The sequence below is a fragment of the Peromyscus maniculatus genome, chromosome 14 (assembly GCF_049852395.1).
Source record: "Peromyscus maniculatus bairdii isolate BWxNUB_F1_BW_parent chromosome 14, HU_Pman_BW_mat_3.1, whole genome shotgun sequence".
Taxonomy (NCBI): Eukaryota; Metazoa; Chordata; class Mammalia; order Rodentia; family Cricetidae; genus Peromyscus; species Peromyscus maniculatus.
This window is the reverse complement of record NC_134865.1, coordinates 84152877-84166280: the sequence shown is the minus strand read 5'-3', so window position 1 is coordinate 84166280 and position 13404 is coordinate 84152877. Positions and strand designations below refer to the sequence as shown.

Below are 13404 nucleotides of genomic sequence, written 5' to 3'. Positions count from 1 at the left end.
CTGAAGGTGTTAAGCTCGAGATGAAACTGAATTCTACTCGGGCAAGAGATGTGCTTATGTGTGTAAAGCAAAAAACAACACAGTGATGCCTGGAGGCAAACCAAACAAAACCAGAGTGATCTGGGGAAAAGTAACCCAGGCCAAAGGAAACAGTGGCATGGTTCGTGCCAAATTCCAAAGCAACCTTCCTGCAAAGGCCATTGGACACAGAATCTGTGTGATGCTGTACCCTTTCCAGATTTAAAGTAATGAAAGTAAATAAATAAAAGTGGAAGAAAAAAAACCAAGGTAACTGGAGCTGGAGAGCGAGCTCAGCAGGTAACAGCACTGGCAGCACTTCCAGAGGACCAGAGTTTGACTCCCTCCCGGCACCCACATGGTGGCTCACAACCATCTGTAACTCCAGTTCCAGGAGATCTGACGCCCTCTTCTGGCCTCTGCAGGCACTGCACATATGTGCACAGACACAAGCAGGTAAATGTCCATCCACATAAAACAAAAATGAAAAAACAAACAAGCAAGCAAACACGACAACCATTAATCAGAAAATGGCCCAATTGTTTCATGTCTTCCATACAAAATAGCTTAATAAGGTTCTGATGCATTAGAAGTGACCCATTTATGAACTTACAACATAGTTGATAAACTCTTGTGCTAATCTGTTTTTACCCTGATAAACAGAAAAAAATAATTTTTAAAAGGGAATTGCCTTATCTTGCCTACAAATATGTTCTCTAACTACACAGTAGTAGGAAAGATAGTACAGAGAGTAGTATTTGGCCTCTGCTTCAATCTTAACAATTTCATGAGAAAGGAGAAAAATGAAACTTAAAATAATATAAGTAGCACACATTAAATACTAGAAAATATGTGTGTACAAATAAGTTCAAAGGAAAGAGTACTCAAGGTGAACTGAGGAGGTAAGTAAAGTTCTGTGAAGCTCAGACATGTGCAATGTCTGGAGAGATGTCCAGGAAGCCACGGAGAGAAGAGAGCTGGCCCCAAGGAGTCCTCTCGGGTCATTTCAGTCTCTGCTCAAAGAGCGGGTGCTGTGGCTTATGCCAGCAATCCACTAAAGGAGCTGAGGCAGAAGGAGAGTGAGCCTGAGGCCAGCCGGGGCTTCACTATGAGACCCTGCTTCAAAAATCAACAAATAAATCTATTTCAAAAGGATTATCCCCCAGGGTAGAGAGACAGCTTGGTGGTTAAGAGCACTGGCTGCTCTTCCAGAGGACCTAGGTTCAATTCCCAGCACCCACATGGAAGCTTACAACTGTCTGTAGCTCTAGTTCCACGGGATGCGACACCCTCACACAGGCAGAAGAGACACCAATGCACACAAAGTAAAAATAAATGTTAACAAATAAAATAAAATTTAAAAATTATCCCAACGCCTGGTGGTGGTGGCGCACGCCTTTAATCCCAGCACTCAGGAGGCAGAGCCAGGCGGATCTCTGTGAGTTCGAGGCCAACATAGTCCACAGAGCGAGATCCAGGACAGGCACCAAAGCTACACAGAGAAACCCTGTCTTGGAAAAAAAAAATTATCCCAACCAGAAAGTCCTTCCCTGATCCCCTCATCTAATGCCGAGGGGATCACTGCAAGAATGTTAAATAACACAGACAACCTATCTTACTCACACACATTCATCTTTTCCTTAGAAGGGCCGCCCCAGGAAAGCAGGAACTAGACCCATTTAGTGAACGGAGTCATCCCCAGGTCCTAACCCTCCAGACCACAAGAGACATCAGTAAATATCTATTGAGCAATTGAGCACCAGCAAATACAGGAGACACGGTGGAATTTCATCAGAAAGCATTTAAAAAACGAGAAGGGGATCTAGAACAAATTCAAAGAAGAGCAGACCAAGAAAAACGGTTGAAGAAAAAAAAGTAAGTGGAGCTAATACACAGATTTGGGCAGCAGTTAAAAAATAACTACAAATACAAATAAGAGAGAAAGAACAAGCATTTGAGAAGTCAGTGCATCTAAATCTGGAAGGAGGGTGGGGCAGTGTGGTGGCGCACACCTTTAATCCCAGCACTCAGGAAGCAGAGGCAGGTGGAACTCTAGGGGTTTGACACCAGCCTGGGCTACACAGCGAGTTCCAGGACAGCCAAAGCTACATAGTGAGACCCTGTCTCAAAAAAACAAACAAAACTGAGGAGCAGAGGAGACCGCAGTGTAGGACAGGTGTGCTGGGCACTGAGTAGGTCAGCAGGGAAGCTGGGCAGGGCAGTGACGCAGACTGAAGGGGACCCGAGTGGGAATCAGGCTGTTCTCCTTTCCAATATATGCTGTAGTTTTGCTACCACTTCAGAGGAAGAAAATGTTTAAATAATGACAAAGTTTCAAAGGCAAAAGTTGCATGATTTGGTCCAGTTAGTTTTTAATTTGGAAGGACATTTGTCATGTAAACTTCACTCCTTCCCTCTCCTGCCAGTGCAGGCAATGCAATGTGAAAGCCTGCCCACTGAAGATAATGAATCCTGACATCTGGCCTTTTCCAGACATAATAGGAACTGTAGCATGACCACACATGTCACTCTTGATCACACACGGCACACAGGTCTGATGTGAACAATGTCTATTATTTTGGTTCATTGGGAAGAAAAGCAACAGAAGAAATAAAGATTATAAAAGGAAAAGCTACAATGTCAGCATTTAACAGAAAGCTAAGAAGCAAAGATCTTTCATACTCAGCCACTGTTTCACAAGACAAGTACCTAAACAGAAAAACGTGCAACAAAGCCCACAGCACACCAGCGTTCACCTAAGCAGTGGCTGCCAATGTTTCGTCTGCAGCTGAGACTTGAACTCTATACAGCCATGGGTAGCCTTCAAATTCTGATCCCCCTCCTCCACATCCCCAGCTGAGATTACTGGCATGTAGTACTACCCCTAATTTATGTGGTGCTGGGGATGGAACTCAGGGCTCACACATGCCAGCCAAGCACTCGACCCACTAAGGCACCTCCTACCCTGTATAATTCTATTTTGAACTTTGTGTTTTCAGATCTCTGCTTTCACTGAGAACACATCACTGTCTTACTACCATGAACACAGACAGAGATTATCAATTATACACTACATTTATCTACCCAGGTGCTTTAGTGTCTTCTAGCATTTCAACTTCAACACACAGATTTGCTATTTTATAAGCAATAAATGAGTGTAGAATGTAACATTTGCTCAGCATCCCACATGACCTATGTCAGCATGCTCTGGCCACTTCACTCAGTTACAGTAAGCTTCACACAGTATGTATCTTGCATATAGTCAAGTTGGATCTATTTTTCCTGCTTTCACTGGAAGGGACAGTGACCTGGCTTCCAACTGGCCTACAAGTTAAGCTGAAGAATAAAAGCAGTGTGGTTATTTTTAGAGCTCTACAGGCATAAAAATACAGCATGGAACTGTGACCCACAGCTATGCACAGCAAAGCAGCACATCATGCGACAACTTCGTCTCAGCTGGCAGAGCATCTGGAGTGCCTCACACGCCTGCTCTTCATTCCGTTCCCAGAGACTCCGCAGCATGCATTTGCGACCAGCATCCATAGCTGCCGGCATCTTTTGCAAACAAAAAAAGCTACATTCAAAAGGTAGACAATTATCTAATTTGTGAAGATGAAAGATTATATATATATAAGATATATACATATATATCTTTTAGCTTAGTTACAAGGTGAATTAGTAAACAGTCTCTCTAAATGAAGACAACAGAACTTCATTCCTAACATAGAAAGTTCTTTGTTTCAAACAGTTCCAGTGGGTAAATGAGGAGACACGTTCCTTCACCGGAGGACACCTCCAAGAGAATGAGACCCGCCTGAGGGAAGCACAGTTTCAACTCCAATTCAGGCAAATTCTCTGCCAACATTCCCACAGTACATTGACTACTCCTCAGGTAAGCTTTACGCTTTCTATACAAAGAGTAATTCAGACATGTGTTTGTAGACAGCACTTTTTAAGACATTGATATTCTAAAGCCTCCTAAGCGCTTCTAATAGCAAGTGTTATTTTCAGAAACTGTTCAGTTTGCGTTATTATCTTTGGTTTTATTTAATTTCTGCTTGGTTATATCTAAGTATTTTCAAAGCTTGGGTTTTAGCACTGACCTAGTTAGAAATTGAACAGCTTTAATCCCTGTTCTAATCTTATTTTGACCTGCATGTCTAGCAGTGAAAGATTCATGAATTTTTCTAGAAATATTAAATAAAAAAAATTCACGCATAAAAACCATTAAAATTTTATGCAAGTAAACATTTAATATCTCCACAGCCTAAAAATGCCACTTTTCAGCTGGATGAAATGGCCCAAAACAGATTCCTACCAGCAAAGCCAGCGTGCCGGCTCCGACGGGGTGACAAAGACCCTGCTTCGGGAGTTAAAATGGCATCTGAAGGAGCGTGAGAGATTAATACAAGAGATCGAAAATGAACAGAGAGTGAAAAGGACAGGCGTGGATTACAACTGGCTGAGGAACTACCAGACCCCTCACGCGACCATCCCAGCTACTGAACAGAGACAACTGGAAGTTCTGTGCTCTCAGGTGCAGCCCTGTCAGACCGGAACTATCCTCAGCAGGTAACAGACACACTATGTCCTTGTCTTGTGGTGTGAGCTGCTGCTCCTTCAGACTAGAAACTGCCCCATGTCACCAACTCTTTAATCCTATGTACCAAATACCTATCTGCAAAAACCCTATGTACCTCTGGACAGCTTACTGGTAAAAATTTAATTACAATCAAAATTTCTTTACTGGAAGCTTTAATTATAAAGCTTTTCTGATTACTCAAAGTAAGTGCCTAGTCCACAGTTATATTATGTAAGCTGCATTTGGGAGGTGGAATACAAGATAAATTTCTAAATATTCATCCCTGCATCCCCCTTAGATTTCGAGAACTTTTGGCAGAAAATGATGTACTTCCCTGGGAAATAGTCTACATCTTCAAGCAAGTTCTGAAAGACTCCCTCAGCAGTCCTGACAGAGGGGGTCAGCACGCTGGCCTGTGGGACTCTGACATCACCTGTTCCCCGGCCCCTGTGCTCCCAGGTGAAACCTCTGAGAGGTCAGACAAAGATGAAATACCCACGATTTCAAGTTACGTAGACAGAAATGCCAAGAACAGGTTTCCATCATGCTCACACAGAGTATGGAACCTGCCATACTATTACCCATCGAGTTAAGGAGCACTGTGGTCACCTTAGAGCCAGAGCTGTGAGCATCAACCAGAACCGACAGTCACGTGACCCCAGGTTTCTTTGTTACAGATCAGAGGTTAAAATCCCTATGTTGCCAACCTAGTTTAGCAGCACTGCTTTTTAACGACTTTACATAGTCAATATTTTCGTTGGTTAGTATGCTGTTAACTAGAATGTCGCCTAAATGTTTCAATATTTTCTTATACCTCAAACATGTCACAGAACTAAGGAAATTTAATATGAAGTCTGACATATTTTTTGTGAAACTTAATGAACCTTGACTTTTATTCTAAGAGAGTCCATGTGTAGAATAAATGATTAATGTGAACTTCTCCTTACAATGTGATACTGAAATGAAGTCAACATCTATTACATCAAGTTGCCCTCCACAGAAACAAGAGAAAGGGGCCATAGCATGAAAACAATCTTCCATTTAAAAGCATAGCAGTGCTTTCCCTGTTTTTGAGAAAAGTTCACTACAGTCACAGGCAGGAGTCTGGAGAGAGGATGGAGATCAGTCATGAGGCAGGCCGCAGCTGCATGACAAAGAGGCACCAAGAAGCCTGGAGGATGGGGAGAGGTACTTAGGTTCTGGCCAGATCCAAAAGGAAGGAAACAAAGAAAATGTCGTGCCCTCTCTGAGTCCTGACTCAGATCCAACAGAACCTCACAGCAGCCCCTGGGGACTGCTGACAATCTGATTTCTAGTCACAGTTAACAGATCCAGGTTTTTATACCTCATGCTGTTTACAATGCCTTAATTTGGTGACAGAATTAAGGTTAAATCTGTGCATGCATGTGTGCGTGCGTGTGCATGCGTGTGCGTGTGCGTGTGCGTGTGCGTGTGTGTGTGTGTGTATTAAGTACTTAGGACTCCTGGGGTGCTTCAGGGACATTTTATTGAAAATTTATATGGGCACAATAGCTAAAATTTTTAGCTAGGGGATAAAGAAAATAAGTTCATCCACAGAAAAACAGCTGTACAGTACTTTACACAACAGACTTTAAAAGTTGTCATTACTAGCTAGACCAATCTGTTTAGCAATGCTAAAATAATTCTACATGCTGAGTACTGTGCATAACTTCTCATTTAATCCAAACCTTGTACATCTGAGATGTAATTCTCACCTGACAAAGGAGTGAACAGCTCAGACAAGTTCAGTGCCAAGCTCAAGGTAACTAGCAGAGCTGGAATCCTACCCAGCCTGTCCTACCCCAACCCCAAGCTACTTTCTACAGTCCAAATGCAATTAACAGTTGTCTATCTGACACATCCTCTTGGATGCTTAAAGGCAGCACAAAATCAACATGCTCAAACCAAAGTCTCAGCAAGGTTCTTTCTTTCCTAAAGGGATACAATTTAAGGAGCTGGGGGGAGGGTGCAGAAAACATAGCCCCGTTGGTAAAGCACTTCCATACAAGCATGAGGTCCTGAATTTGAAACCCAGAATCCACATAAAACAGCTGAGCATGGTAGCATACACTCTAAAAGCAAATCTAAAAAGACAGAGTCCGGTGGATCCCTGAGTTTACAGCCAGTCAGCTAGCCTAGCCTATTTGATAAGCTCCAGCCAATAAGAAACTGTCTTAAAAAATAAACAAATATAAAAATAGGGCAAGTGAGATGCTCAGCTGGTAAAGGCACTTGCTGCCAAGCCTGACAACCTGAGTTTGATCCCTGGAACCTACAAGGTAGAACAAGAGAACTGACTTCCCTCTGGGAGTTGTACTCTGACCTACACACACACACCATAGCATGCACATGCACATGAACGAACACACACACACACACACACACACACACACACACACACACACACACACACACAAAGTAGCAAAGGTACCTGAGGAACTGACTAGCCTCTGACCTACCCAGATGTACACAATTTCAAAAGAGGAACAAGGCAAATATCCATCATCACTAAAACTGCATCTACCACACACACAGTTCTTCGAGGTCTTCAATCAGCATTCTCCATGTCAGGAGATGACAGGACTCCTACCCACCCAGCTATACAAGCCAGGATCTCAGAATCAAAGGGGTGCCCTTGGGATGGGGAGAGCGTAAAGCCAGAAACATACACGAGTACAAAGATGCCTGACAAGGCCGGTCGTTGTTAACACAAATAAGAGCTTGGGAGCCCAGGAAGTGCTTGGAGAAGGAAAAATACTGAAACTGATGAGAGAAACTAGGAAAGAAGGAAGGCAGAGGAAGAGTTCTTTAGCTTTGGAAAATATGGAACTTCTCTAAGAAGCAGACATTTGAACAGGCCCTGGTAACAGGAGCCTACTAGAGAAAAAAAAAAAACACAAGAGGAGAGCAAAGAGAGAGCCATCCACTGGGGCTGGAGAGATGGATCGGAGGTTAAGAGCACTGGCTGCCCTTCCAGAGGTCCTGAGTTCAATTCCCAGCAACCGCATGGTGGCTCCCAACCATCTGTAATGAGATCTGGTGCCCTCTTCTGGCATGCGGCATGCAGGCATACATGCAGACAGAACACTGTATACATAATAAATAAATCTTTAAAAAATAAAAATTAAAAAAAAAGAAAGAGTGTAGCAGGAATCTTAAAAGTTCTTATTAATAAAATCAAACCCAGTTTGATTGGGGTCAGTTATTGGGGTCCATGCTGGTAGATCAGAGAGACAGAACAAGCCACAGCTATCTCACCTCACCAGTTCCTCAGCTGGTCCTGTTTCCTCAGACTGGAAGCCTCTGAGTCCTCATCCAGAATGAATCTCAGCTGAACTGTGTTGCTCCATAGCCTGAAAACTTAACCAGCCAAATTCTTAACCAGCCAAAAGCCTCTAGTTTCTGGTCCTCACGCCTTATATACATTTATGCTTTCTACCATCACTCCCTAGGATTAAAGCCTTGCTTCCTGGGATTAAAGGCGTGAGTCACCATGCCTGGCTGTTTCCAATGTGGCCTTGAACTCACAGAGATCCAGAGGGATTTCTATCTCTGGAATGCTAGGATTAAAGGTGTGAGTGCCACCATTTTCTAGCCTTTGTATCTAGTGGCTGTCTGTTCTCTGACCCCAGATAAATTTATTAGAGTACACAATATTTTGGAGAACATAATACCACCACAAAAGAGAGCCATCCATACAGAAGAGCAAATGCAGAAGCTGCAGGTAACATCAGTAGGGCTGGAACCGTCCGCACAGAAAACCAGACAGCATCAGTAGATCAGGTAGACAGGTTCAGGCAAGCACTGGATGGAGTGGTGCTCTGTAGGCCACAATTACGAATTCAAATTGTATCCAACAGCAATATTCCCACAGAAAGTCACTCATGCATTCAACCTGAGGTGCAAGCGTTGATGTGAGAACCTGTTCATTCTATAAATAGTAACTGAGCGTTGGCCTCATGCCAGACATTCTTCTAGGTGCTATAACAGAAAATCATGAGAAGCCAGATCAAGCAAGAGACATGCTTTCTTCCCGGATGGTAGTGTGTGCACAGATCAAGCAAGAGACATGCTTTCTTCCTGGATGGTAGAGTGTGCACAGATCAAGCAAGAGACATGCTTTCTTCCTGGATGGTAGAGTGTGCACAGATCAAGCAAGAGACATGCTTTCTTCCCGGATGGTAGAGTGTGCACAGGAACCACTCTCGAACTCTGGAAATACATACGGTGCAGTTGCCAGGGCAATTCTCATTTTCACTCTCAGGTGACGGCACACTTACACATCCTCAAGAACATCCTTTAGGGAAATCAGCCGCTTGGTCTATCTTAGGAGTCAGTCAAAGCAGGGGTGAATCAGGAAGCTGTCAGGTACAGATGAAACTCTACTTCCAGTTCTGGACCCGTTCCCCTCCACCACAGGAGCCATCCTCGGCACTGCCAGCGGGACAAAGAGCTCTCTGTGGGGCCTATCAGCATATCAAGTGCACGCTAGCCTCCAGGCTGATACCAGCGACTCTCTCCTGCTCTTCCCACTCAACCCCTACCTACCCTAAACTTCTCCAGATCATGGGCTTCCCCTGCCCTAGCTTCTCATTTCCACAGAGCCCTGCCATTTCAGCCACATGCTCTCTTGGCTCTCTCTTTTGTCTTCCTCTCTCACTCTCCCCCACCTCTCTCCTCTCAGGGCCAGGTCCAATCTGCTGGCTATGTTTAGTCTACTACTTTCTCTCCCTGTTCTAGACTCTTCCAGATGCCTCTGGCTGTCCTCTCCCTCATATCTATAATAAAAACCTTCCTTCTACCATACCTTTGAGGGGTCATGTCCCCTCTTCACATAGGAGCAACTCTCCTGTCCAGAACCAAGAGCTGGCATAGTATAGCCACTTGATATCTGAGTGTCTACTGTATGTCAGCGGCTGCGGTAAATAGCAGGAATCCAGCGAGAATCTCCACAATCAGTAAGTTGTTCTGTGGGAAACACCACATAAAACAGTTCCAAAATGTGCAAAGAGATGCACGAGCAGGGCACTGAGTGAGCCCCTTCTGCTCAGGCAGCTTCATGCCCTGGCTTCCCTGACCCTTCCACTGCCCCCCAAATCTCTCATCTTACCAACCTCTCAACTCCACACACTGAGATCAAGCTGTAGTCTTCTCTTTCTCTGCATTCCCCACTAGGAGCTACCGTCCCACAGTCTGAGCATTCTTGACACACTGGCTTTAGAATCTTACCCCGAAATGTACAGTTCCATCCCGACTTCTTCAACCACATACACTGCATTTATAGCCAAGAGGCAAGTCTAAGTTTACCTGCTCAAATCAAATCTTTGTGGCACCCCCACATAGCAGGTCTTTCAAAAGCTTCCTTTTTGATGGCAACAGCTTCCAATTGCTCAGACAGAGACCTCTGTGTCACCTGTGTCACATCCTGTCTCTGAGCGACTCTGCTATAAAGTTGGTGTCTCTGTCACGAGAACATATCCAAATGCTGGGATGGGGCTCAACTGTGCGCTTAACTACCATGCACAGCGCACTAGGTTCAATCCCCAGGCTTAAAAGGAAGAGAGCACATGCTCAGCCTTGAGGACACAGGCCTTTAATCCCAACACTCGGGAGACTGGGAAGGACTGTCATACATTTGAGGGCAATGTAGTTAAAGCAAGAATTTGCCGTGTGTGTGTGTGTGTGTGTGTGTGTGTGTGTGTGTACACATATATGTGTGTGTGTGTGTGTGTGTGTGTGTGTGTGTGTGTGTGAATGTGTGTATATATGTATATATGTGTGTATATATATCCCGGGGTTGGAGAGACAGCTCAGCAGTTAAGAGCACTGGCTTCTTTTCCAGAGGACCTGGGTTCAATTCCCAGCACCCACATGTAGCTCACAACAGCCTGTAAATCCAGTTCCAGGGGTCTGATACTCTCACACAGGCAAAACATTAATGCACATAAAATCAACTAAGTAAATAAAATCATTTTTAAAAATCTCAAATGCACCAGTCGATGGCGCACGCCTTTAATCCTAGCACTCGGGAGGCAGAGGCAGGTGGATCTCTGTGAGTTCGAGGCCAGCCTGGTCTACAGAGTGAGTTCCAGGACAGCCAGTGCTACACAGAGAAACTGTTTCAAAAACAAAAACACCAAATGCAACTGTCATCCTCAGCTCTCCTCTACTTACTAGTCTGAACACTTCTTGCTTGATATAGTAGGAATTCTTAGAGAAACACTGTAGTCATGTATTCCAGAGATTTATTTAAGGAATCAGCTCACACAGTCCTAAGAGAGAAAGTTCAATAACTACAGGTAGGCAAGCAGGCTGAGATGCAGGGAAGAGCCAAAGACAGAGAGTCCAGAGGCCTTCTGCCAATGGCACACTGACATCATGAAGGATAACTTGCTTTAGTAAAGTACACCAATTTAAAAATAAATAAATAAAAAAGGTCTGGGGCCAACAAAACGGCCCAGAGGGTAAAGGTGCTTGCTGTCAACCCCTGACAATCTGAACTTAATTCCCAGGATCCCCACAGTGCAAGGAGAGAACTGACTCCTTTAAGTTATCCCCTGGCCTCCACACACATGCTATGGCGCACACACCCACACAAATACACGTGCATGTGTGTGCATGCATGCATACCACACAGTAAATAAATGTAAAATATCTCATCTTAATTATACCAGCAAAATCCCTTCGTCCAGGACTGGAGAGGTGGCTCAGAGGCTAAGAGCACTGGCTACTCTTCCAGAGGACCCAGGTTTGATTCCCATCACCTACATAGCGGCTTATAACCATTTATAACTCCAGTTCCAGGAAATCGAACACCCTATTCTGGCCTCCTTAGATACCAGGCACTCACATGGTACAAACGTATACACACAGACAAAACACTCACCCACATAAAATATATCTTTGAAAAAAACGTTCCATGTAACACTGCATGTTCATAGGTTGACGTTCACAGGTTGCAGCACATGTCTGTGGGGAGTAACTCTGCCACAGGAATTAGGCATGCCACTTTGCCAACCAAACCTATTGTTTTTCCTTTACAAAATCATCACAGATTAACTGATAGAAGTCCAACAATGTCAAAGTGCTGATGTAAGGATTAAATAATGCAGCTGCATTCAGTCTGAGAGCCTACTACACTCTAGGAGCACTACACTGGACAGACACGTGTTTAGACCCAGGAAGGCCCTGCAGGAATGCCACCTCCGCTAGCATTATTCAGAAAAGCATGGCAGGTAAAATGGCTCTGGCACTCCGACAAAGTAGCATGACGAATGCCAATCTCATCCTTTAACGGCACGCTCACCTCCTGTCATGTCACTGCAAACCCACTTTTGATTCAACAAGTCTCAGTCCATAGAGACCTGGAGTTTAAAAACCGCTCCTTACCATTCAATGACAAACTTCCAGTTTCTGACAAGGTCAATACATATTTAGTTCCAGTATCAAAATAAATGAGTTAAAGCATCACACGTCTCCAGGGAAGCTTGAGGCGGTGTAGAACCTTAAGTAGGCTATGACACAAGAATGCCAGCAAGATGGCTCAGCAAGTAAGAGCACTGCCACACAAGCCTGACACCCTGAGTTCCGTCCTTAGAACCACAAAACGCCCCCCAGCCACAGCTGTAACTCACCTGTAACCCCAGCACTCCCAGGTGAGGGGAGGCAGTCCAGCCAGCTAACATGAAATAAACAGAATCAAGAGGGGGTGGGGCACACGCCTTTGATCCCAGCACTCAGGAGGCAGAGGCAGGTGGATCTCTGTGAGTTCGAGGCCGGCGTGGTCTACAGAGTGAGTTCCAGGACAGCCAGGACTACACAGAGAAACTCTGTCTCAGAAAACTAGAGAGAGAGAGAGAGAGAGAGAGAGAGAGAGAGAGAGAGAGAGAGAGAGAGAGAGAGAGAGAGAGACAAGAGAGACCCTGACCTGACAAGGTAGAAGGCAAGAAGTGGCTCCTGGAAGTTATCCTTCGACCAGATCATAACTTGCCCACATGCTCACACACACCCCTATATATCTTTTCTGTGCTGTTCCAGTTTTTTGTTTTGTTTTGTTTTTTGTTTGTTTGTTTTTGTTTGGGTTTTTTGTTTTGTTTTGTTTTGTTTTGAGACAGGGTTTCTCTGTGTAGCTTTGGAGGCTGTCCTAGATCTCACTCTGTAGACCAGGCTGGCCTCAAACTCACAGAGATCCACCTGGCTCTGCCTCCCAAGTGCTGGGATTAAAGGCGTGCGCCACCACTGCCCGGCATGTTCCAGTTTTAGTATATATGCTGCCGAAGCCAGCACACACATCTATATATCACAGATATACAAAAGAAATTAATTTTTAAAAATTAAAGAGATACTCAATTTGGTGGTGCATACCTGTAATTCCATTGCCTAGGAGGATAAGGCAGGAGGATCACTTATGCTCAGTTCAAGATCAAATTGGGCAAAACAGTGAAACACTGTCTTGAAATATGTTTTCATTAAAAACAAAAGGCTCCCCAACAACTGCAAAGAGTGCTGGACGTAGGGTTGAGTAACAGAAAGGTACCAGGCTAGAGCACTACTATGCTGGTTTCTGCTCACCACATCCAGGTCTCTTCTAAACAGAGGGTGTCCTTCTGCCACATCCACATGGAACTGAAGGCAGATGCTTAACCCAAAGATAGTAAGACGTGAAAGGCTAATAAAACTGAACCAAGGGGCTGGAGAGGTGGCCTGGTGGTTAAAAGCACTTGCTGCTCTTCCAAAGAACTAGAGTTCAGTTCCCAGCACCCACTTGGATAGCTTATAACTGC

The 13404-nt window shown here is 44.4% G+C and overlaps 2 protein-coding genes across 10 annotated transcripts in view; one reads left to right on the top strand and one right to left on the bottom strand.

Moving 5' to 3' along the window:
* Tdrd9 (tudor domain containing 9) overlaps nt 1–13404 on the bottom strand; it is a 108814-nt gene that overhangs the window by 93314 nt on the left and 2096 nt on the right. The window lies entirely within an intron of this gene.
* On the top strand, nt 3522–5506 carry Rd3l (RD3 like). Its single transcript, XM_042261231.2, has 4 exons — nt 3522–3605; nt 3767–3910; nt 4285–4590; nt 4899–5506. Exons 3-4 carry the CDS (start codon nt 4292–4294, stop codon nt 5191–5193), a joined length of 594 nt encoding a protein of 197 aa, XP_042117165.1. The 5' UTR covers nt 3522–3605; nt 3767–3910; nt 4285–4291; the 3' UTR covers nt 5194–5506.